The sequence below is a fragment of the Ranitomeya variabilis genome, chromosome 6, assembly GCF_051348905.1.
Source record: "Ranitomeya variabilis isolate aRanVar5 chromosome 6, aRanVar5.hap1, whole genome shotgun sequence".
Lineage (NCBI taxonomy): Eukaryota > Metazoa > Chordata > Amphibia > Anura > Dendrobatidae > Ranitomeya > Ranitomeya variabilis.
The window spans coordinates 81809579-81835120 of record NC_135237.1 but is presented as its reverse complement, the minus strand read 5'-3'; the positions used below and the strand labels follow the sequence as shown (position 1 = coordinate 81835120).

General features: G+C 39.6%; 1 protein-coding gene across 1 annotated transcript in view; it reads left to right on the top strand.

The window, feature by feature from the left end:
• LOC143781838 (ATP-binding cassette sub-family B member 5-like) overlaps nucleotides 1-25179 on the top strand; it is a 183200-nt gene extending 158021 nt beyond the window's left edge. The window contains exons 16-28 of the mRNA XM_077268722.1: nucleotides 2342-2497; nucleotides 4353-4496; nucleotides 6318-6422; nucleotides 8304-8381; nucleotides 8457-8540; nucleotides 14637-14840; nucleotides 15751-15851; nucleotides 16613-16753; nucleotides 20994-21150; nucleotides 21753-21950; nucleotides 22818-23024; nucleotides 23240-23386; nucleotides 24636-25179. Coding sequence (XP_077124837.1) covers nucleotides 2342-2497; nucleotides 4353-4496; nucleotides 6318-6422; nucleotides 8304-8381; nucleotides 8457-8540; nucleotides 14637-14840; nucleotides 15751-15851; nucleotides 16613-16753; nucleotides 20994-21150; nucleotides 21753-21950; nucleotides 22818-23024; nucleotides 23240-23386; nucleotides 24636-24833 — 1920 coding nt within the window. The 3' untranslated portion in view covers nucleotides 24834-25179. The remainder of the gene's footprint in view (nucleotides 1-2341; nucleotides 2498-4352; nucleotides 4497-6317; nucleotides 6423-8303; nucleotides 8382-8456; nucleotides 8541-14636; nucleotides 14841-15750; nucleotides 15852-16612; nucleotides 16754-20993; nucleotides 21151-21752; nucleotides 21951-22817; nucleotides 23025-23239; nucleotides 23387-24635) is intronic.
• The last annotated feature ends 363 nt before the right edge of the window (nucleotides 25180-25542 follow it).

Sequence of the window (25542 nt, the reverse complement as noted above, 5' to 3'; positions counted from 1 at the left end):
AAGATTACATACTTTGTGGGCGAAGTTAGCGCATGATCTGTACTGCCCCTGAAGGATAACAAACAAGGAGAGTTTTGATCCTGCAAAGAAGCTGAAAGTTTCCTATATAAAAAATGTAGCTTTTATTGCGCCCTTTAACCCCTTTCTGCCAGCTGACGGAATAGTACGTCAGCTGGCAGAACCCCCGCTTTAAGGTGGGCTCCGGCGGCGAGCCCACCTTAAAGCCGCGACATGTCAGCTGTTTTGTACAGCTGACATGTGCGCGCAATGAGCGCGAGCGGAATCGCGATCCGCCCGCGCCCATTAACTAGTTAAATGCCGCTGTCAAACGCAGACAGCGGCATTTAACTACCGCATCCGGCCGGGCGGCCGGATATGAGCGCATCGCCGACCCCCGTCACATGATCGGAGGTCGGCGATGCTTCTAAATGGTAACCATAGAGGTCCTTGAGACCTCTATGGTTACTGATCCTCGGCAGCTGTGAGCGCCCCCCTGTGGTCGGCGCTCACAGCACACCTGTAATTCTGCTGTGTAGCAGCGATCTTATGATCGCTGCTACATAGCAGAGCCGATCGGGTTGTGCCTGCTTCTAGCCTCCCATGGAGGCTATAGAAGCATGGCAAAAGTGAAAAAAAAAAGTTAAAAAAAATGTGAAAAAAATAAAAAAAATATAAAAGTTTAAATCACCCCCCTTTCGCCCCAATCAAAATAAATCAATAAAAAAAAAATCAAACCTACACATATTTGGTATCGCCGTGTTCAGAATCGCCCGATCTATCAAGAAAAAAAAAGCATTAACCTGATTGCTAAATGGTGTAATGAGAAAAAAATCGAAACGCCAGAATTACGTTTTTTTGGTCGCCGCGATATTGCATTAAAATGCAATAACGGGCGATCGAAAGAACGTATCTGCACCAAAATGCTATCATTAAAAACGCCAGCTCGGCACGCAAAAAATAAGCCCTCACCTGACCCCAGATCACGAAAAATAAAGACGCTACGAGTATCGGAAAATGGTGCAATTTTTTTTTTATTTTTTTTTTTTGCAAAGTTTGGAATTTTTTTTCACCACTTAGGTGAAAAATAACCTAGTCATGTTAGGTGTCTATGAACTCGTACTGACCTGGAGAATCATAATGGCAGGTCAGTTTTAGCATTTAGTGAAACTAGCAAAATAGCGAAGCAAAAAACAAGTGTGGGATTGCACTTTTTTTGCAATTTCACTGCACTTGGAATTTTTTTCCCGTTTTCTAGTACCCGACATGGTAAAACCAATGATGTCGTTCAAAAGTACAACTCGTCCCGCAAAAAATAAGCCCTCACATGGCCAAATTGACAGAAAAATAAAAAAGTTATGGCTCTGGGAAGGAGGGGAGCGAAAAACGAAAATGAAAAAACGGAAAAAGCTCCGGGGGTGAAGGGGTTAAAAACAATTACAGTCTGTGTTTGGGCACATATATAAATCAGGTACCAGAAGAAAGATCAAAGCGTTTCGGCTTGCGTCTAAGTGATGCTATAGATATAATATGTAGCTGTTATTGCGCCATTTAAAAACAACTTCAACCTGTGTTTGGGCACATATACAGATGAGGCACCAGAAGAAAGATCATGACTAAGACGCAAGTCAAAACAAGTTGATCTTTCTTCTGGTACCTCATGTGCCCAAACAGAGATTGGATTTGTTTTTTAAATGGCGCAATAAAAGCTACATTCTATATATAGAAAATGTACAGCCTCTTCGCTGGATCCAACCTCTCCATGTTTGTCTCAGTTGTGGCTGCTTTGCCCTGATCCATGAGTGACTCTGGACTATACCTGGGAGAACATACCATGTTGATAAGCTGACCATCCTTTTTTCTTTATTGTGCCTCTGAAATATGGTATAAATATCCAAATGGCCCCTGGCAGAAAAAAGGTTGTGATGTAATGTTGTGAAGTAATGCAGGACGTTAAATAATAAATAAGTAGTCCCATATACAAATATTGATTTTATACATCAAAATTCCATATCAGACATTTACAGACAGAATTAGATATAAGAGATCACCTGTGTTGCCAGAATCAGACCAGAAACAAAGTTTGGGACACAGTGGGAAGCTTTGTTGATAACGTAAAGAATAGGACTAAAAGGCTGTAGGCATACAGGCAATATGTCCGCACCGTCAATATCTGCAATCATGGCACACAAAACACTAAAATTAAGTTGCATGATTTGTTCGCAAGTACAGTTAACGTTGCACATGTCAGAAATGTAAAAACATAGATTGTAGCAAACTCTGAAGGAGATTTTTAAATGGCAAGGTGTCAGTGGCTTGATGATTTATGCTATTTTTTTAACAGTTTATACAAGGAGCAGAAGACAGTAGTGAAATAAAAGAGTCAGAAAATGGAATACCCAAAAAGCAATTATCGATAAAGTGCCCGAACTCCCCTATGAAAAATGGCATAAAAGAGAACAAAGAAGAAGATGAAAATGAAGCAGAGAATGAAGAAGAGGTAAGACCTTAAAGGGAACCTGTCACCAGATTTTCCCCAAAGTACGGCCAGCATGTTTAAGCCCTATTTTACAGCATACTAGTATGATGTATGAATGTCTCCAATTCCTTATGCAAAGCACAAAAAATACCATTTATCAGAGGCATCTCTGGTCTTGGTTCGATGCCTCCTCTCTTCTTATGATCATCGTTCTCCTTCCTTGCTTCGTGGATGACACGACCTACTTCATCCACACAGTGTTTCTCACTGTGCTCCTTCGTAGGCGCACTTCTCTCTGTCCTGCCGAGGGCAGAGCAAAGCACTGTAGTGCACTTGCGCGACCTTTACCTATTAGTCATTGGCGCTCTTTGCCCTTTCCCTTACAGTACTTTGCTCTGGCCTCGACAGGGCACAGAGAAGTGCGCCCGGTCAGTAGCACGATGGAGGCCACTGTATAGTGGTTATCCCGTACTTTACATTCCTTTATGAATGGATTCAGAGTGTTAATAAAATAAAACATAGATATTCCCCTCCTGAACCAACTGCAATCCACCGTACTCAGAACCGTGTCTCCCGCAGGCCTCTTGGCAGCAACATCTTGTGTAGACGTCACTGTTTCTTCCTCTCAAACAAAATGTGAAGGCTGCAGCCGATCACCTCCCTCCGATTGTTAATGCCAGGAAACAGGTGGGGGACACAGTTCTGTCTTCGTAGAAAAGGCACACATCAAGGAAGTGAAATTCTGGGTTTTTTTAATTTATTTTTGCAACACTCTGGGAATTCAAAAGGGATTGTTAAACCGTGGACAGACCCTTGAATCCAAATACTGAGACTTTTCTTTTATCTTGAACTAGTCTCAATTTACATTCACATTGCTCAGATTTACAAATGCTGCCACAATAATACATTGCACTCAGTGGTAAGAATACTAATCGTGAAAACCTACAGATCCTACCTTGAATGAATATATATTGCACAGACTTTATTAAAAATTCACATAAAAACACTAGTAGTTTGCTCATTGTCGGGTAATTGTTAGCCTCATCCTATTTCGATGGACTGATAATTAGAAATGAGCGTTCATAGTTATGGAATTATTGACCTATCTAAAAAATTGTTAAAACCAGCTTAAAGGGTTTGTTCACTACTTGGATAACCACTTCTTAATTTTCATACTCTGGTCCCCTATGGAAAATAATACCGGCCTCCACTGCTGGTCACTTTCCAGTAATGTTGGTACCAGGTCCCCCGACACTTGTGTGACATTATGTCACGTGAGCTCTGCAGCCAATCAGCGGCTCCTTCACTCTCACTTCCTTTGCATGAAACTGACATCTGCAAGAAGTGAGAAATACTGCTGCTCTCTGACTTCCTCTGGATGTCAGGTACTTCTGAAGGAAGTGAGAGTGAAGCCACTGCTGATTGGCTGCAGGGCTCACATCACATAACAATGTCACTGGAGACCTGGCACCAGCATTGTTGGCACCAGAGGTGAGAACAGGCTGTTATTATGCTCCATGGGGGAGCATTGGTAATTGAGCAGGGGTCGTCTTTGTAGTGGGCAAACTCTTTAAGGCTAATTACTGATTCAATAACAGATCCTATTTGTTTCTATTTAACCCACTGTTTCACAGTACCCGTTAGTAAATGACCATCATTAAGCATTATCGAAAAGGAGGCCATGCACACATGAGCAAAGTTGGAGGGACAAACAAGTTTATGTGTATGGGGACCTCTCAATTCTCCCCTGACTGATAAATTTGGAGGGAAGGAAGAATTTAAAATAGGGGAAATTAAGTTTAAGTAATCTCTGGCAATTCCACAAATATAAGATTATGAAAGATTATAATATGTCTGAACTATTTTCTTTTTCCAGGACAGTATTCCCAATGTTTCCTTCTTTAAAATTATGAAGCTTAACCAGTCTGAATGGCCTTATATTTTGGTTGGGATTCTTGCGTCACTAATTAATGGTGGAAGTCATCCGGCATTTTGCATCTTTTTTGCCAAAATAATTGCTGTAAGTAAATTATGAGATCCAAGTAAAATGGCAGAACATGTTTCACTAACCTTGGTAACAGTGTAAAGAAAAATACTAGTAATAATACTATTGTAGTTCACATATTCATATACCTACCTTAAAGCTAACATGTGACCAAGACATATTTTCTTTAGATTAGAATATCCTTTCAAACTTAAAGTAAGGAGAATAATGAAACCATGTAAAGATTGAGGAATTGCGAATGGAACAGAAGTGCACAGGTAGGGCAGTACCGTAAGCAGCAGAGTAGTGGTGAGAGTGAGAGTAGGGCTCACCTGTGAGGATTGCGTGAGGACACACCACCTATGGAAGCCTAATATGCAATTGCTACAGCCTCGTGGCTCAAGGAAAGTTTCTTCCAGGTAGCAATTTATCAGATCAGAGGTTGTCATGATGTGTGGGTTGCAGGATTAATGAGGATCCATGAAGTATAGTTTCTCCTTGCGGAGAGTGACATGTTAAGCATGCTGAGATGAGGAGACTTAAAGCCGCAATGCTCCTCTGGGAAATATGCAAATTGTCGCTTCAAAGAGGAAGAGGACTAGAACTCTTGTGCCACCTATTGGAAGTAGCAATCCTACCAGTCAATGTTGACCCTTTAACAAGCCATGTCACATGACTTAGGATAAAAGCCAAACCAGAATCTCAAATTGCAGACACTGTGTTTAACGAGAACGTTTTAAACAAGGTTTTACATTCACACTTTGTTTTCTTTAACCCTGATAAAGACGCCACCGACATGCGTTGGAGTAAATAAAAAGTCTTGTTTATACTCTCCGGACCGTATTAATCCTGCAAATGCAGTACATACATCACGATAACTTCCTATCTGGTAACCATGTAAAGAGTGACACAGGATGCATGCCCTTCTTCTTAAGGAAGAGTTGAGTTGGTCATATGACCCTCCTGATTCTACAGGGTATGTCAGAGGGCTGTTCTAGCTTTTACACAGAAGACCTAATTGGTTTCAGTCCTCTACAGATGACAGCATCAGAATAATCCAAGAACAAGTGTAAAACGACACAACACGGTGTTTTGACCAGAGCTGAATCAACAACGTTTTGAGAAGCCACAAAACTTTTAGGACAGAGTTACCATCCTTCCTTTTCTTACAATATTCCAACAGTCTTATGGGCTGCAACTCAATAAAGAATGGGGAATACAGAATTCCAGATGTCTCTATTTGCCACCCAATACGACCATAGAAATTTACAAACATCCCGGTTGAATGCCAGTTTCTCTGCCTTGCTCTTTCTAGAGTTTCTCCTCCTGTCTCTGTAAATAAGCTTTAAGAATCAGAGACCCTAGTGGGATAGAGCCATGGAATGTGCAAGAATTTGTCCTTATTTTCTTACAAAAGTTGCAGTATTAAAAGCATTTAAGAATGAAAGTTCCAGAGGCAAACTCAGCCATCAGCCCTACCTACGTTTCGTCACCCAATCACATGATGTACAGGAGATCCATGGTAGTAGTCATGTTCCCATCTTGCTTTTGATGTAAGAAGACATAGGGACGAATAAATCTCATGTACGTGATGTGAAAAGGATTATATTTAGATTTCTTTTACAACCATTGAATAGAGGAAACTGACAAAATTATAAAGTTACTTAATCAAAAGAATTGAAAATAAATTATAATGTAGTCATACTGTGCAGCAAAAAAGATACCTGCCAATCATATTATCCATAAGCAGGATGTTTTGTTATTACCCAACCTTCAGATCTGCTCCTATATGCTGAGGCTTTCTTTCTCCTCTGTTTTCTACATCCTGGATGATAACTATTTTTCCTGTTTTGACAGCTCTTTGGATATGATGATCCGGATAGAATAAAAAGAGAATCCAATTTATATTGTATAATGTTTGCAGTAATTGGTTTTGTGTCTTTTTTTACTTACTTCTTACAGGTAAGTTGGTGATCCTTTTCTATAAACCCAGTTTTTTGTATTTAAAAAGTATCTTTCATCAGATTTCACCACTACTTTCTATTTTAGCTTGTTAGTAATGACAAAAATAACATACGATCCAAATATAATTTATTTAAAAAAATCATTAGTCAAAGTAATTTATGTACCAAGCAACCTTGTGCTTGGCATGCAAATTGCATATTTTCTGTTGAAAAATCAGTGGAAAGCAACCCGACTTAAAGTTCCCAGGATGCCTAGAGGCACTTCATCACTCCACAACACAGAAAGTGATCCACTCTGAATAGTGTGAAGCCTCAAGTTATCATATGCTCCATCTCACTCTTTATAGCAGAGAGTTCATGCTCAGTGCTGTGGAATGAAGGTGAATCTGTGACAGAGTCACTGCTCATGGGCAAGCCATGAGTCAGGATAGCAAAGGAGTCCAAGGTCAAGAGCAAGGAGGGTACCTTATAAACAAAGGGAAGAGACAAAGGCATAGTCAGGTTACAGACCAGAGTCAGAATTTCAAGGACAGAGCGCGTCAAGGCAAAAGGTGTAAGAGAAATGGGTAGTCAATAGGCAAATCCAGGGTCCGGCAACAGAAGATCAGAATGTCTGAATTCAGAGCACAAAGGACAAACCACACACAGCTGAATTCTATGACTGGCCGCTTTCTAGGACCCCGCCCTCCCCAGGACCTGTATATATAATGTCCATAGGCAGTGAGGTACATACATATCACAATCATTGCAAGCAAACAAAACCACAGAGCTTGATAAGAGAGGCATTGCTGAAATCTGTGTTTTAACCTCTACCTCATGCTGTCTTCAGATTACAGAGCAAAAACCTGCCGACAGATTCCTTATAAATACTGTAAATTGCTGGTGATTCAGTGATCTGCCATTTAACAGTTCACAACATGGCATTGTCTGTCTCTCCTCAATGTAGGATAATAGTCTCGGTTCATAATGTGGAATGCTGAGAAAATAGTTTAGAGAAGAAATGCTGGAGGTTGAGAGTGGCTGGCTGCACAGACAATTGTTATTAAAAAAATGTCTTTCACAATTCCTTTACATCTATTCAGATTTTCCTTTATATTTTTATTATACAATCTATTGGTTTTTGCACTTTCCGCTAATTATTATTAGTGTTATATTGTCTTAAAGGGAACCTGTCACATTGTAACTCGTACCTGATCTGCAGGTAAGATGTAAGAAAGAGGAGCTGATCAAATTGATATGCACTTTTGTTGGAAAAGTTTCAGTAAAACTTGCATTTTATTCTTTGAAATTCCTGATGTTTGTATGCATAAATCCAGTGGGCAGTCCTACTCAGAGATTGCCAATCTTCCCAGTATGGCTAGACATGCAGAAATAGCTGCCAATGACTGATTAGGACCGCCCACTGGACTCATATACATGCAAACACCAAGGAATTAAAAGAATAAAATATAAGATATACTAAATCTTTTCTGACATACTTTATATCATTCTGCTCAGCTTCCCCTTCTCTATACCATGCTGTCCACAGATAGGACAATGTGACACTTTCTTTATTAATCCAATTTTATCATTGTACAGGGTGGGCCATTTATATGGATACATCTTGGTGGGCCATTTATAAAGTTGGATCCAAACTTCACAGCTGACTTCAAAATGGCCGCCATGGTCACCATCACCACCCATCTTGAAAAGTTTCCCCCTTCCATATACTAATGTGCCACAAACTGGAAATTGATATCACCAACCATTCCCATTTTATTTAGGTTTATCCATATATATGGCCCACCCAGGTGTATCCATATAAATGGCCCACCCTGTAGAATTACTCATTGTTCTAAATACATTGTTCTTTAAATAATTCATGTTTTTTTCTGATCAGGGTTTCATGTTTGGAAGATCAGGAGAAGTTCTCACTATGCGTCTAAGGCATTTGGCATTCAAAGCAATGTTGCGTCAGGTTAGTGTCAACATGAAGGTTCAATATCTTCTTCTGTACGGGTTATAACATCAATATTTTTTTTTTATTTGCTAGGAAATATCCTGGTTTGATGACAAGAAAAATAACACAGGAGCTTTAACAACCAGACTCTCTACTGATGCTTCTCAGATTCAAACTGTACGTAACATTGAGGTTTCTATATTTTGATTTCTTTTTAGTTTGTAATTAACTCTGCACATTTTACACTCTCGTTTAAAAATGTCATAAATTTCAGGGATTAACCAAAGGCAATAACTAAGAATTAAGACTTGGACTATACTTTTAGCATCTTACTTGTTTCAATTCACCAACATGGAAAATTTTTTCGAGATTCACCGCTGAATTCTTCTACTTAACATACGGTATATCTTGATATATCTTGTAAATAAATGAGCTGACCCCCAACGTTTTATGTGCATAACACAATGTTGTAGCAGTTTTTGTTCCTACTATAGTAAGATTACAGGAACACCAGTGAGGCCAAATTATCCCCTTCACGACATGCGCCTTATATATATGGCGCAAGTCGGAAGCAGGTGTATGGAGGGACCCACCCGGCAAGCGATGGCTGTGAATTACAACCAAGACCTGTCGCTAACAATCGCAGGTGGAGTGGAGCTGTAGCCAGGAGCTGCTGTTAACCTGCTGACGAGCACACTTGTACTTACTTAATTGTCATGACAGCCGGGGATCAACTGATGGCCACCATGACAGAAACCACCGGAGACTAGACGGAGGTGGACATGGGGATGGGTGGGCCGAGAACTCCTGCAGCTTTTGTTTGTATTGCGGTGTAGATTTTAAACAAGAGTGTTGTTGCTTTAAGAGGAAGGAGTTTAGATGTTTGTGCCTGGTGTATTACTGTGAGGAGGGTGGGGCTTATATAGGGGAGGCAACTCTGGCTCTCCCTCTTTCTCTCACAGGATGGGCAGGAGGAAACATTACCCGCCCTCCCGCCCTGTTTATAATCTTTGTCCTTAAACTTTTTAATTATTGCTTGTATAATGATAAATGTTTTATTGTATTTTTGAATTTGTCATTGTATATCTTGTACCATGTTCAATTGTATATTGGCTATAAAGAGTTATTATTTGCGGTAACCTTCTAAGCCCAAGGGAAGGGAAATCCTTCAGCCATGGTTCCCTGGAGGTTTCCTCCACAGGGGGGTTTTCCTCTCCTGAGCACTGTAGGATTACTCTTTGTGAGTCGGAGGTTTGCCAAGTTTAGTCCCATTAATGCTTTTGCAGGGACTTCTAGTTTTTAAGTTTACAAAGATGATTTAATTGTTAAAAAAAAAGTGGCAAATGAGACTTGGAATTTATAACCCGTCATGGCTTTGCGGTTTAGGAGTCAGGTGGAAGTTGCAGACAAGTTAAGGTGGACTCATTTTAACTAATAGAGGATGTAAAACCTCATGGTGGTGAGCAGGCTCGGCTTTGGTGGCCAGCCTCAAGCACATTGTAATTGTAACATCAATCAGGGGCAGGCACAGTGGTTAAGCACAGGAGTGAGGATAATAGGGTCATTGGTGCCCTGAAAGTTTACTGGCTCTGCTTGAATGGCAAGCCAGTGCGTGCCGCCCCTTTATGGCTGTCTGTCCTGGTGCTGTATGTCAGACAGCTGGAGATATCACAGTACTTGTGAATCCCAATGTACTAGCACTCCACCTGACTCCTACTGTGATTATTTAATCCTGTGATTTGAATAAAAGCTGTGGCCATTTTGACAACCAAAATAATGTGTTTCGTGTATTTATTTTAGTACCTAGGTTTACAGTAGTTATGGTGGTTTTACGATAGAGTGGGGTCCATCCCATATCCAAAAGTCATGTAATTACGGAATTCCTTTAAAACCCTGCCTGTGGCAGAGCATCAAAGGAGACTGCTATATGAAGCAAAGCTGAGGTTCCCCCTGAGGGGGCTAACAAAATCCGTAAAAATTGAAACAAATGTTTTAAAAAATATGAGAAATAAACAAATAAAGTTCAAATCACCCTCTTTCCACCCAGTCAAAATAAAGATATTTAAAAAATACACATATTTGGTATCGCTGCATTCATAAAAGTCTGATCTATCAAAATATAAAAACAATTAACCTGATCAGTAAACATCGTAAATAGAAAAAAATTCAACAATGCCAAAATTAAGTTTTTTTGGTCACCACAATTTCACAAAAAATGCTATTACTAGCGAATACAAATGTCACGAGTCTAGGAAAATGGAGGCGCAATTCCCATAAAAAATGTTTTAAAACGTATTATTTTAGTGGTGGAAAAAAAAATCTGAAAACAACTGGACATGTTTTGTATCGCTGTAATCCTATTGATGAGGAGAATCATATTGCATGGTCATTTTTACTATAAATTGTACACTGTGAAAAATATTCCCAAAAAACAATGTCAGAATTGTGTTTTTTTCACAATTTCAATGCACTTTTTTTTCCCCATTTTCGAGTACACTATGTGGAACATTGAATGATGTGATTCAAAAGTACAACTCTTCCCACAAAAAAGCAAGCTGTCATACGTCTATGAGGATGGAAAAATAAAAGAGTTATGGTTATGGCTCTGGGAAAAAGGGGAGGGAAAAAATGGAAACGAAAATGGGCACGTCGTGAAGGGGGAGACTTGGCCCTCCAAATAACAAGCACTCAGAGAAAAGAATACACACTTGTGAGAAAAACAATTCTGTTTATTTCTCTGTGAATATTTCTAATTATACCATTTACAAACAATGTAGTTCCCATTTGGAAATCTCCCTTGTGCCCCTCTCTGACAAATATGCTATAATAACTTTTATTTATCATGTACCCATAACACAGTTTTCTCAGAACCTCAGAACATTGCATATGAGAAAAGAACATATTAGGCCAAGTATGAAACCTTGAATATGAAACTATAAGACTTGTTAATACTAAACAAAATGTAGAACAGAGAGGAAAAACATTAACACTTCTATATCAACAATTACACCCTGCTATCTAAGCAGCAATGTCATGAGTCATCCAGGAACTGTATTTTATCTACCGCTGCTGATGACCTCAGATAGAGTATGTGCCCAGATGAGGAACTGCTGTGGGTTTGACACTGCTTATTTATGCAGCGTCAACCCATAGCGGCCAGATGTTACATCATAGTGGATGGGATTTCTAGAAATCCCATGTCCACTATGCGTGCATCTGCTCCTGCAGACCACCCACGGAGACGGACATGCGGCACGTCTTTCAAGACCACAGCATGTCAGTTTCTCTTGTGGAGACCTGTATTGAATGCAGTAAATCTGCATGGTTCAGTGAACACTTTAATAGAAGGAAGCACTTTGGACGCAGCGAACATGCTAGTTCAGGATTGTGGGAAAATATCCTTATTGTGCCTATCATGTATACTGTATATACAGTATATTAATACTGTGATCGGTGTAAGATCTATGACATCTCTGGAGAAGGAGGTTTCAAATGTGTTGTGACTTGAGAACATCTGTTGCAAAGTACTTTAAAGGGAATTTGTAAACTAAAAAAACATATTTGCCAATTAAAAAATATTTGGCTAACTGGGAGAACAGGTATAGGGAGAAAATGAAATGATATTCTCCTTGCAGCTGCACACTTAGTCATTGGGGTGCTACTGGGGTCTGTAAGAATCAGTTCTTAGAACATATTGTAATTAGTGATGAGCAAATATACTCGTTACTCAAGACTTCTCGAGCATGCTCGGGTGTCCTCCGAGTATTTTTTAGTGCTCGGAGATTTAGTTTTCCTCCCCTCAGCTGAATGATTTACTTCTTTTAACCACCATAAGTACATGTGGGGATTCCCTATCAACCAGGCAACCCCCACATGTACTTAAGCTGGCTAACAGATGTAAATCATTCAGCTGCGGCAAGAAAAAATAAATCTCCGAGCACTAAAAAATACTCGGAGGACACCCGAGCATGCTCGAGAAATCTCAAGTAATGAGTATATTCGCTAATCACTAATTGTAATCACTTCACATGTACCTGACTAACAATACGGTCTGCACACTCGCTGCTTCCAGTAGCACCCTGATGACTTGTAGATTGCAGCTGCTGGGAGACTATAAATTATTTTCTCCCTGTACCTGCCATTCCAGTTAGACAGTCAAACATGTTTGAAATGGCATCTACCTAAAGATTACCACAATATCTGCACATCTGCAGGTAAATACTCTTTTTATAGCTGACAGAGGCCCTTTAAATGGACTCTGTCAGCATAGCATGACTGTTCAAGCCAATTACAGGCCTTTTGTGCATAATTTAAATCTATATATATAATTGTCTAAGGATTTTTCCGTCTGTCTGTCTGTCTGTCTGTCTGTCTGTCTTTCTGTCTGTCTGTCTGTCTGTCTTTCTGTCTTTCTGTCTGTCTGTCCTGGAAACATGCGCTGCGCTGACATGGTCCCTTTAATCTCGCTAGTTGTTTCTTATGCTAGGTAAACGCAAGCGGACAATACTAAATGTGGTCCGAGAATCTTTTTGTACAACCCTTTATTTTGTGTTCCTGGAACATGTAGCAATCACCGTATGAGGTCCAATGTTTGTGACTTTATTTGTGTATAGTAGCCAACATTCTAAGGGAGTGACAAATTAACATCGAAAGGCAGGAAATTAAACAATTGTAGCATGCAACATGCCTGGGTTCAGGTATTTTCTGATTTCCTTTATGTCTATAACATAATACAAATTAAATTAACATATGTCCAATATTACAGGGGCACTTCAAAGATAATGCAACAACCAATCCCGTATATCATGCATACAGGACAAGGGAGAGATCCCACAAAATATCCATAAAAACAATATTTTTATTAATCCAAATTTTAAAAAATACATAAAAAGCAAAATGCTGTTATAGGGGACGCTGAGCATAATATCAACAGAGTAGGGGTGAAAAATAATAATAGCAGTAAAATTAAGGATATATCAGGGAGATCATTGCTCAAATACTAATCTTTAATGGGTACATAGTTATGATGTTAATCAATGCATACGGTATCAGTACAAAAAAAGCTGCTAACAAGCAAACTCCTCCAAATATAATAATCATTCCACAGGATAAATAATATTATGAATATAAACATCAAGTTTATATGGGGATCCAGATAAAGATCACAAGTCAAGCAGGTATGTATACTATAAGCCACTGAATGTGGTAAGACAGGAGCAGGCCAAAGGCAATAAGTGGGTTAATCCAAAGTCACTATTGTACCAAGGGACTTAGCCTATCCATACAAAACCCAGCTAATAATATACAAGAAGGTAATTAACTGTGGAAATGGTGCTCCTTCAAGCGTCCCCTCACCCCGACGCGCGTTTTGCCGCCAGCTTCTTCTGGGGGCATTTTGCTTTCTATGCATTTTTTTAAATTTGTATTAATAAAAATATTGGTTTTATGGATATTTTGTGGGATCTCTTCCTTGTCCTGCATGCATAATATATGGGATTGGTTGTTGCAACATAATAGAAATGTTAAACTATTTTCTTATCTTGCCACATGTTTAGCCACTCCTTCACTGCAAATAAGAGATTGTATTGTATTGCAGTATTTTGGACAAGATGATATATAATGTTCATTTGTATTAAAGAGGATATTTCACTTAAATACCTTGTTAAATATCTGAGTTCTCCTGATTCTGCAGCTCTTTCCCGTTTTGTGCTGAGTTGCTCCAGTGCAGAGATATTCACAGTTGTTTCTTCTTGGAGCACACTATGTGAATTCTCTACTTTGCAATCCAACTGGGCGTTTCTTCAGGGTTTTCTGTGGGGGAGTGTGTGTTTACCCCTCCCTCCCAAATGCTGCTTATCACAGCTCAGAAGCTGATCTAGCAGTCCATCATTGTTGAATGTGGCTAGCTGTTATTGGCAGCGTCTGGAACAGCGTGGTAAAACCACTCACCCTTAGAGAAAACTGTGAAGAAACACCTGGGTAGACTGCAAAGCAAAGAATTCTCATATTGTGCTCCAGAAAAAACAGATGTGAATATCTCTGCAATGGAGTGACGCAGCACAAAAAGAAAAAGAACAGCAGAATCAGGGGAGCTCAGGGATTTTTACAAGGTATTTAACTTAATTTTTTGAGCAAGTGAGAGATCCTCTTTAACTCTAAATGTGTTAGCAGTCCACTACATACATGACACATTTGTCTTTATTACATTTTTCATATATTGGCTGTTATTTGGTTTCTTGAAGAATGTGAGTTACATTTATTTAATTTTTTTAGGCTACCGGATCCAGGCTTGGTTTAATTTCACAGAACTTTGCCAGTATGGGACTTTCCGTTATACTTGCTTTTATTTATGGCTGGGAGATGACTTTGCTGGTTCTCGCCATGACTCCAGTCCTTGTGTTTACTGGTCTACTAGAAACCCGAGCACTTACCGGCTTTGCTAATCGTGATAAAAAGGATCTTCAAGACGCTGGAAAGGTTTTTATAACTGTTATTTTACCAATCGTGTGAAGGATTTCTCTGCTCTCTGTGCTAACTTCATTGCCTCATTGCTAAAAATATTGGTTAAGTCCAACTAGTTCCACAACTACAATTACTTTGTTATAAAATGATGCCACCATTATAACAGAACTATAACTTCATTCACTGAGCACAGTGTTATAGACATCTACTAAGTTTTTGAGGTCTTGTTCTAAAGTACATGACATATATCAGTGATCCCCTGTAGAAAACTGTTTGCACCGACTATAACCAATATAAGGCCATTTTTACATGACAGACATTAATGGTTCAGTGATGGACAGTTGGTCTCCTGACTCGAACTTAGCAGCCTCATGTGTGAGACTCTTGAGCATATATGAGACTCTTGAATTCAGGTCATGACATTGCAACCCATACACAGACCATGAATATCTGGCCTAAATACGTGTGTTCCACTTCCTTAAAGAGAACCAGTCAAGTTGTATACCTGTGGACAGCATGGTCTACAGAAGGAGAAGCTGAGCAGATAGGTTGGTTGTAAAAGATTCAATATAACTTATCTTTTATTCCTTGAAACCCCTGTTGCTTGTATGTATGAGTCCAATGGGCGGTCCTACTCAGTGATTGACAGCTGTATCTGCATGCACAGTGATACAGGGAAGACTTAATCAATGATTAGGACCGCCCATGGGACTCATATGTAGACAAACACCCCTCAATGAATAAAAGGCAAGTTTTACGGAAACTTTTACCACAAAAATATATATTAATATAATCAGTTCCTCCTGCTCTATAACATACCGCTTGCAGATCAGATAACATTTTCACATGACAGGTTCCCATTAAATGTAAATCCTGTATTACATGATTTTTCAATATATTTTCTCCTCCATGTTTCAATTAATAGATTGCAACTGAAGCTGTAGACAATATTCGAACAGTTGTGTCCCTAACAAGAGAAAAAACATTTGAGAACCATTATACTGAAAGTCTACAGAAACCATACAGGTCTGTTATCTCCAATCATTAAAGAATTTTATGCATTCTATCTATACTAAAGTGTTACAAATATTGTCCCAGTTAAAAATAATGGAAAAATAGTAAATTCAAATAATACTAAAATAATATATTAGCATAGCACTCACTTAGATAAAAGAAGTGTAGCACAAATTGGTGGATGAAATCAGGTGTTACGTGAACATGCAGAAAGTTGTAAAACATGTTTGGACTTATTAATAAATTGCAGATTTGGTCATTTTTATTATATCAATAGTATTTTGAAGCCAAAATCGGGCTTAGATACTTAGGAAAAAAGTATTCATTTTCCTATTATAATTTTTTTTCTACAGATTGTGAAGCAAAGGTTTTGTTACTTAACTTGACTTGATCTTTGGGACTTCAACTAATCAAAACAATGTGAATAAAACGACTATGAATGTAAAAAAATTTCGTTTCATATCACTTATTAACTTTTCCTGCATTCCGCACTCCCGACCAGCGACTGTGCAGTGAATGGTAATAATGCTTCAAACCAATGAGTGTTGGAAAAGAAAAGGAGAAAAAATTATTTAAAAAAAAAAGAAAAATTCAGACATAACCTCCCCATAAAAATGACCAGCTATGTAATTACTTAGGAAAGTGACAGATCCTAATATAGAACTCTACATATTTATCTCTACTACCAATCAGGGTCAGCTCATTTCTTCTCGTCTTTCCACTACGACACCATTAATGCATCGCATCTTTTTTCTTTTCATCTCACTGTGTAGGAATGCACAAAAAAAGGCCCAGATATATGGGATTTGCTTTGCATGCAGTCAGTCTTTTATATATTTTGCCTATGCAGCAAGTTACCGCTTTGGAGCTTATTTAATAAATGTGGGAAGGATGAATGTGGAAGAAGTCATGCTGTAAGTATCAACATGTACGATAATGTGAATTGTCTAGTGGTTTGATGCCATAATTCCTGATTTTAGGCTTCTTAGGAGCATGGTCATGAAATGGCGGTCAGGTCATGTAGCCGGGTCCTGGGAGTCAGGAGTTTGCCAACAATCTAAGCTGCCAATGTATGTAGATATAAGGATAGGGCACCAAACTAAATATTTCTGCCTATTAAAGGTCTAAGGGGTAACATTTCTCCTTGTAGAGAGTGGCAAGCTGCACAAGGAGAAACGTTGCCCCTTACATCCCAGTCCAGAGCCTCTCACCCACCTCTCACCCAGCCAAATCAGATCTCATACTTTGTGCCGATGAGGGGCAACATGCCGAATCACAGTGTCTGCAAATTGAGATTCTGCTTTGGCTTTTATACCAAGTCATTCTACAAGACTCATTAAAGTTTATATTATCATTTAGGATCACTACTTCCAATAGGTGGTGCTGGAGTTCTAGTCCTCTTCCTCTCTATAGAGACAATATGCATATCCCTGCTGAAGAAAATCCTAATCATGTGCTGTACTCCCTGATGTCCAGAAATACTGGGGCAAATGTGTAAAAGAAAAATGACCTTTGTCGTTGCACATAACTCCGAATCACCCGGCAGTTTCATTTCATATTCCGCTCTTTTAAAATGAAAGCGATAGATATGGTAGGATATATATGACATTTTGATCCCTTCTTATTGTGTCATTTTTGAGGATCTGCCGTCACAAGTAAACTGCAAAACTGCCATTTTGATTTTTTTCTCATAATGGTGTTTATCGATCAGGTTAATTAATGTAATATTTTGATAGCTCAGACTTTTATGTTTGCGGCTATACTACGTATTTTTATTTTTTTACTTTTTTTATTTTCGATTTAAGAACAGGTGGGTGATTCAAATTTTTGTATACGTTATTTTATATTCCCTTCCGGGGACAGATATCTAAAGTCATCTGATTGCTTCTACTGTATATTGCCATACTACAGCATTGCAGTATGTAGTAAAAATCATGATCTTCTATGAACACCATCCGGAGACTTGATAAAAATACCATTATTGCAGCCCCCCGGCTACCATGGGCAACGCACTGTCTCTCTGCTATAGCTTTGCTGGGGTGTGTGATGAGTGCGAGGAACTGTTCTCTGGAAATCCCACTGTTCCACGGCATTTAAGTGGTTAACAACTATAAGCAGAGCTCAGCGTTTTCACTGCTGTTACAAATTCAGTTTCCTTCAGGAACATTATTTCTCAGGAAAGGGTCAAAGGAGCTCTCTGCACAAGCTCCATTGCCCCTTCAAATATCTGATGGAGGTGAGTGCCAAGAGATGGAACTTCAATGATCTAATATTGATGAGCTGTGCTAAGGATAGGTAGTCATTCTGATCCTAAGAAATCATTTTAACAGGGGAATAGTCAGGTTAAGTGCATAGCACAGCATGACCTGTAAATGTAGCCCTGCTTTACAGCTGTTTGGAGAAATGTTACTGCAGCGCCCCAGAGTCCTGGTCGTTGCAGTAATGTCGCTCTGCCGCTAAGGGGAGTGATGTTACGTCTGACTGCACTAAAGGAGTTCACCTGACCAGGTAACACTCACACTACACTTCACACTCCGGCCACCAGGGGGAGTGGTTCTATCTAGTAGGCCACTCCTCACACTCTGGTAAAACTGGGGGTTGGACAGGAAGACAGGGAGAAGTAACTGGGAAGAGCTAGAGAGAGGACCTGTCAGGGATGGGATCCTGACAGATGCCTAAGAAAGGACAAGAAGCGAGGTTTATTGTGCTGAGTGAGAAAAGCAGGAATACAGCAAAGAGGCAATAGGACCAGAAGGAGTTGTGCTGTAAGACCGAGGCAACATCCTTCTGAGGTGCAAACAGTCGGTGGCCGGAACGCCGAGAAAGTAAGAGACTTTAAGTATTACTTCAAACCACGGCAGGGCAGCCAATTATAGGTTGGCTGCCTCACTTAACACCTAAGCAGACAACGGAGGCAGCTGTGGGAGAGGGGCGACTCTAGAGTCCCGGAAGAACTCCAGGCCTACCCCGTCATACGGGTGCGTCCTAGCCACATCATCTGGGGGACGGAGAGAACGAAGAGCAGAGACAGACAGAATAAGTTGTGAGGACTATCCCGGGGTGCTCAGCAGGGAAGGACTACAACACACAGGCACTAGAAGGTAGACGCTGATTCCCACCTGTTAAAGGGGACTCCTGATGTGCCTTCGGACCGGCCGGTCTCAGACGGCCCGGTTAACAGTGCCCTGGATTGGACACCTCGAGACCTTCAGTAAAGAGGTAAAGAGACTGCAACCTGGTGTCCTCGTTATTTACTGTGACCAGCACTGCACCGCACTACCACCACCATCCACACCTTTCACTGTGCGCCCCTCAGCAGGGTCACGGACCAGGTCTAGCCACCGTGACAACCCCAGAGCAGAGACTCAGAGGCCCGGTACCAGGTACCCCTCGGCCCTGCGGCAGTGGGGGCGCTACATTACCCCACACTTCATGCAAAAATTTTCACCTGTAGCAATCCCCCTTTTTTAGACCCCTCCACAACTCTTCCACTCCCATTTATAACCCTTCCATGCCTCCTTCAGCCTTTTCCACTTCCACTCCATTACATTCTCCAAAGTTTTGGGGAGGATTTGATATGTGCGTAGATGATCTGCCATCTCTTTCGGGAGTCCGGGCTCATACTGAATGGTACAAGAGTAATGTCAAGTTTAAGCATTAATGATAAAGCCCTTGGTATCTAGTGTGACCTTTTAAGGAAATAAAAATCTGCATCAGATTTTTTTCTAGAAGAAAATATGGTCCAGAATGGTTGCCTAATGAGCATTGTATGTATTTACAAGAATGGACATGTCCTCCCTAAGAGAATTCTCTGTCACCACCACCCCAAACTATTTGAAAGAGCTACGTGCACCTAAAGCATGGAGTAATATCCTTATATCCTTACATGGCCAGTCTGTTCCTCCTTTACTGAGAAATCATTGCTTGAATGGATATGAAAATAATGCTTAAGAGCTATGGTAGATCTGAAGCCTCTCTCGCTCCAGTGATTTTCTCCTCCCAGCGACGTCTCCTCCTCCAGAGAATGATGTGAGAGGTCAGGAGAGATATAAGTCCCCACTGTACTTGTAGCTCATTAGTATAAAATATCAACTAGAAGAAAGGTTAGGATTTCATTAGCATTAAGGCACCTTTACAAACATTCCACTGGTGTGGGATATAAAATCCTGATGATAGGTTCTCTTGTAAGTGGTTCAATGAGCAAATGCTTTGACATAGAAGTTTTAAATCTGTTCAGGAGTGAGATCAAGTTTGACTCAGCTACTTAAATGTATGTCTGAACCGAGGAAAAAACAAATGAGCAAATGCCTTGCAGTAAATAAATAAAAAGTAATAGTAATAGTACACGTTAATAACATGGGGAACCTAGTTGATGCTATTTTGATCAAAAGTGTGTAAAAGTCATCCCACCAGAAGGTGTACACAATCAGGATGGTCCCTAACTCTTGTAGTTTATCTCCCTACGTGCTAGCAGGCCTCACAATAGACAAGGACAAAGCAGGACCCAAACCTGAGTGTTTCAACACCTGGCTACGGAAAGCTATATAGACGGAATGCACAGCCCAAAAAGGGAGAACCACATCCTTGTATGTACAAAGTACAAGAAACTAAAGCAAAACCCAAGAAATAGGCAGGCACATTTCTTCGGTTTTATGTATGTATTCCCTATCTTAACTTGTCAAAAAGACTCTATAAAACATGTCTGGGAATATACTTAGCACCACTCCAGTGTGTTTTTTATTGCAGTACTGGAGTGGTGCTACTAATATAATTTCTTCAGCTCTTCTCGATGTTGTTCAGGTACCATGGTGCTTTCTTGTGACTGCAACTTCTTAGTGACCGGAAGTCAAAGGTAATGGTCACAAACTCTCAATTAAAGTCTATGAGAGCCAGAACAACAGTCTCATAGACTTGCATTGAAAAGTGACCTCTGGGTTGCTCCAGCAAACACTGGTGCGAACTGACAGGTCATTAACTGCTGGAGACCGACAGGAGTGGCACCAATAAGAGATGAAGATGGTTATGCATAAGATTTGGGGCAGGGACTTAACATTAGTAGCACCACTCCAGAGTACAAAATACTGGATTGGTGCTATAAATATTTCAATATACAGTCGAACCCTTAATGCTTTGTTGTTTTGTCTTCTTGAACAGTGTATTCATCATTTTAACCTATGGAGCCGTCGCAGTAGGCCAAACATTATCATTTGCTCCTGACTATGCCAAAGCCAAATCTGCAGCCTCCCATCTTTTCGCTTTGTTTGATAGAGAACCAGCTATTGACAGCTACAGTTTACAAGGAAAAAAAACAGTAAGCATTTATTAGAGAATAAATTACATGATTACATTTGCTTGATTGCTTGTTATCTATCAGATGAGAAAGGCTGATGATAAGCTCTAAGCTAGTCCAGCGAAAAATATGTGAATTTTTCATTATTGCTTTTACACCCTTTTTTTGTTGATTTTTTATTTTATTTTGTGCTTTTTTTGTTTGCTTCATATTAATCTTTCCATCTGTGCCTTTTTTAGTATATTTTACATTCAGATTTTAATTTTTTTTACCTGATTCATTATTTATAATAATGTTTCGTAAGGACACAACATTTGTTACAAATGTACTCAAGTCTCCATTTCTGAAGTGATAGCTGTACACCTGCATTTTTTATTTTGCACAAAATTCATGAACCATCCATGAACATTTTTGTTATAAATTTAGTACTGAAAATGTCAGCAAATACAACAGGACAAACAAAGAAAATGATAAATTGAGTCCATAGTCTCTAGCCGGCTTTTGAAAGTATTCATGCTGTGAAACATTTCAGGCTGATTCATTCTGCGTGTGGTTTGAACAGCATGAATCTATTGACAGATTTCCTTTAATGTGTTTGTTTCTTTCTTTTTTACTCACTTTAGGATAATTTGCAAGGAAATTTAGAGCTACAACAGATATCGTTCCATTATCCGTCTCGTCCGGATGTGCCTGTACTACAAGAGCTATCTGTTACTATACACAGTGGGCAAACTGTGGCATTTGTGGGCAGCAGTGGATGTGGGAAAAGCACATCTGTCCAACTCTTGCAGAGGTTCTATGACCCTTGTCAAGGAGCTTTGGTAAGATTAGTTGGCAAAAATATCTACGTCATAAGTTACAAAGGTACAGTAGTCAAATATGCTGGATTTTTATGTTTAAGTGATAATGTGATTTTTTAAGGGTTTTTCGACTAAAAACAAATATGATCAATGGATGGGATAGCTGGGATAAAGGCCAATCTTGGGGTTCCAAAGTTTTGGGGTTCCAAAGTTAAAGGGGTTATACGGAACTATTTTTTCTTACTATGGGCCTAAAAACTAGCAAGCAGGTAGTTGCTAACTTCCTGGCCGGTGTGGGCACAAAGTAGTCACTGACCGCTCCTGCCTGTGAATCAGCTGCTCAACATCAACACAGTAGCTCTTCTTCTTCCAGGCTGCCCTGTTGATAGAGCGTGACTGTCGACATCTTGCTAATTGACAGCTGGCTCCCTGTAGCTAGGCAGCATGACATAGGCAGTCACGCCCCATCAATAAAGCAGAGTGGAAGAGAAGCTGTTGCTCTGTCAAAGTAACATTAGCAAATGCTGTTGAATTTCTGACAGGAGCGGTCCATGACTGCTCTGGGCTGGCAGAGATCGATGCCGGACAACACATGCATGACATCTTTATTCATAGTTTGAGTGTGGTGGTCCCACATGTGCACAACCACTCGCAATAGACCCATGGAAGTACATGAAGCATGCGTAGTATCTCTTCTTTCACAAAAGGGACTTTGGGACCTTCATTTTAAATAATGGTGGAGTGGAGGCACCAACAATGAGATTCCCAGTAATCACCTATCATGTGGATAGGTGTTAAATCTAATTAGTGGTAATATCACTTTAGTCTTTTGATGACTACAAGGCAATCATGATCTGAATTGTGTGCATCTTCTGTGGATTTTTTTAGTTGTTCGATAACACTAACATAAAAGATTTCAATGTGCAATGGCTTCGATCACAAATTGGAATTGTGTCCCAAGAGCCAATGCTATTTGACTGTAGTATTGCGGAGAACATTGCCTATGGGGACAACACCCGGGAAGTGCCTTTGGAGGAAATACAGCGTGCTGCGAAAGCTGCAAATATCCATTCATTCATAGACGAGCTGCCAGAGGTAAAAACCCCAATGACTGTGATCATAATAATGAAAAATATTTCTCCTTCACATGTAATTCTTAACAGGAGCAAATCTTGCTTGAGATATATGGACATGTTAGCTGTATTTCATGCTTTTTATAGGGGATTATAGCTTTCCATGCATTTATCTGTTGTCTCTCATCTATCATATCATGTCTTCATTAAGTTTTCCAAAATGCTTGCTACCCATAGAAATATAACACCTCAGTTGGAGGTAAAGGCACTCAGCTCTCTGGGGGACAGAAGCAGAGAATCGCTATTGCCCGAGCACTTATCCGTTCTCCAAAAATTCTGCTGCTTGATGAAGCCACCTCAGCGCTGGATAATGAAAGTGAAAAGGTAAAATTTACTTATAATTCCATTCCTTTTTTACAAGTATACAAATAGTACAGTTACTATGACTATTTATCAGAATTTGTTACAGGTGAATTAAAGAAGTCCTCCTATTAAAATTGTTATCCTCTTAATATATTGCAGTCATCATATTATATAGCACTGTGTACTTACAATTGCTCATTTTGCCTTTCTACCCAGATAATTTTTCTCTTTTCCATTAGGTCTATGACATCACAAGATTAAAAATTTATTAGCTGAATCCTTCTAAGCTCTATGTAGAAACAGGAGGTCAATTTTCCCTGCATGACTGATAAGTCACTGCAAAGGTCCCTGGTGTGGGGGAGGATGGAGCAGCTGAGTCAGGAGTTGAAGAGGGGGATGATAAATTAAGGGACAAGAGACTTCCTGTTTCAATGATGATTGCAGTATATTAAGAGGATACAAATTTTGATGGGAGGAGTGCTTCATTAATATAGAATAATGTATGTGGTACAAGGCCTGCCTGGAAATTAGTGGATCGCCTGAGTTGACAATGGACGTGATGTAGGTTACTCTTGAGTTTACAGTCAAAGGGATTCTCTGGATTGATATGTGGACTTGACTGCAGGGAATCGTCAGTTCACCTCCACAAGTTGGACAAAGCAACTTGTAGATTGGTTGAAGACTTCAATTTACAGTACACGGTAGAAGAAATCACAAATTTAGAATTTATACTGGCATGGGTCAGGGCAGGCAGAGCTCAATCAGAGATGATGGACAGGGAGAGGTTAGGAAAGGCAGGGATGTATAAAGGTGAGGTAACGAACCAGCCAAATATGAAAATGCTATGTTCAGGAATGTTTAGAACTTTGTTGTTCTTCTATGCCTCTTCTGTTTTTCAAGTTTACCCTAATTGATTCTTTGATTGCTGATGTCAACCATCTTATGATTCTCAATAAATAAAGCATTAAAAACAAAACAAGAACTTTGTTGCTCAGGTCCCGAGCCATGGAGGAGGGTCCCTTGTAAGCCTGAATTCACAATCTCATTTTTACATTGTTGTGCAATATGTTTACTTTTTAGGGTGTTTTTGCAACACTCTTTCAGGTGGGTTCCTGGTGGAATCCGCCTGAAAAAGACAATGTATCAACATTCAGTACCTTTTAAGTGGACTTTTCAGCCCAAAGAAATCTTAATATGAACAGACCCTAACTGTTGTTCTTTATTACTGTAATTCTATTAATTAAACCCAAAATTTGCTCTTGTAATCCAGGTTGTACAACAAGCACTTGATCAAGCTAGGAAAGGAAGGACTTGCATCATGATCGCACATAGGCTATCTACAGTCCAGAATGCAGATGTTATCATTGTTATGAAGAATGGAAGAGTAATAGAAATAGGAACTCACCAGGAGCTTCTCACTAAGCGAGGGGCATATTTCCAACTAGTAAATGCACAAGCTATAATTTAGATGAAATGCTCTGAACTGCTGAAAAACAACATAAAGCTGAAGCCTTAAAACCTAAACGTTCGCTTAGATGCTGCTAGAAAAAAAGCCAATGAGCATTCCAAAAAAAACTTTTTATTTAAGCTTTACGTAACTTCTCTATGTAACATAAGTGGACTATAGGTAGATTTTATAATGTATGCACTAATAAACAAGCCACATCTATTATTATTTTTTTATCTAATGCTTAGAATTGAAGAATATAATGTTATATGTGTTATTTTTGTACAGTTTTGCATTATACTTGCTTGCTCAAAATATTAACTGCATTAAATTATATTTAAAAAAATAAAAATAACATGAACATGCATTTTTGTGACTTTAGATGATCAAATGGTAAAAAATACTTTAATGTTAAACAAAAAACTGCGATTTGAACCACGTCTACATGAACATACAACACACATGCCTTTCTACATGCATTTTCCATATTGTTTTTGTAAATCTTTAAAGGCAAAAATGTCTCAATAGCATTATACCGTATTTTTCGGACTACAAGACGCACTTTTCCCCCCCAAAAAAGGGGGGAAAATGGGGGGGTGCGTCTAATAGTCGCAATGCAGGCTTACCGTGGCGGCAGAGGTGTGGCGGCAGAGGTGCGGCGGCAGAGGTGTGGGGATGAGGAGGCGCAGTGAGCGGGGTCCCTTTCCCTGGTGAGGTGATGCAGCAGCCC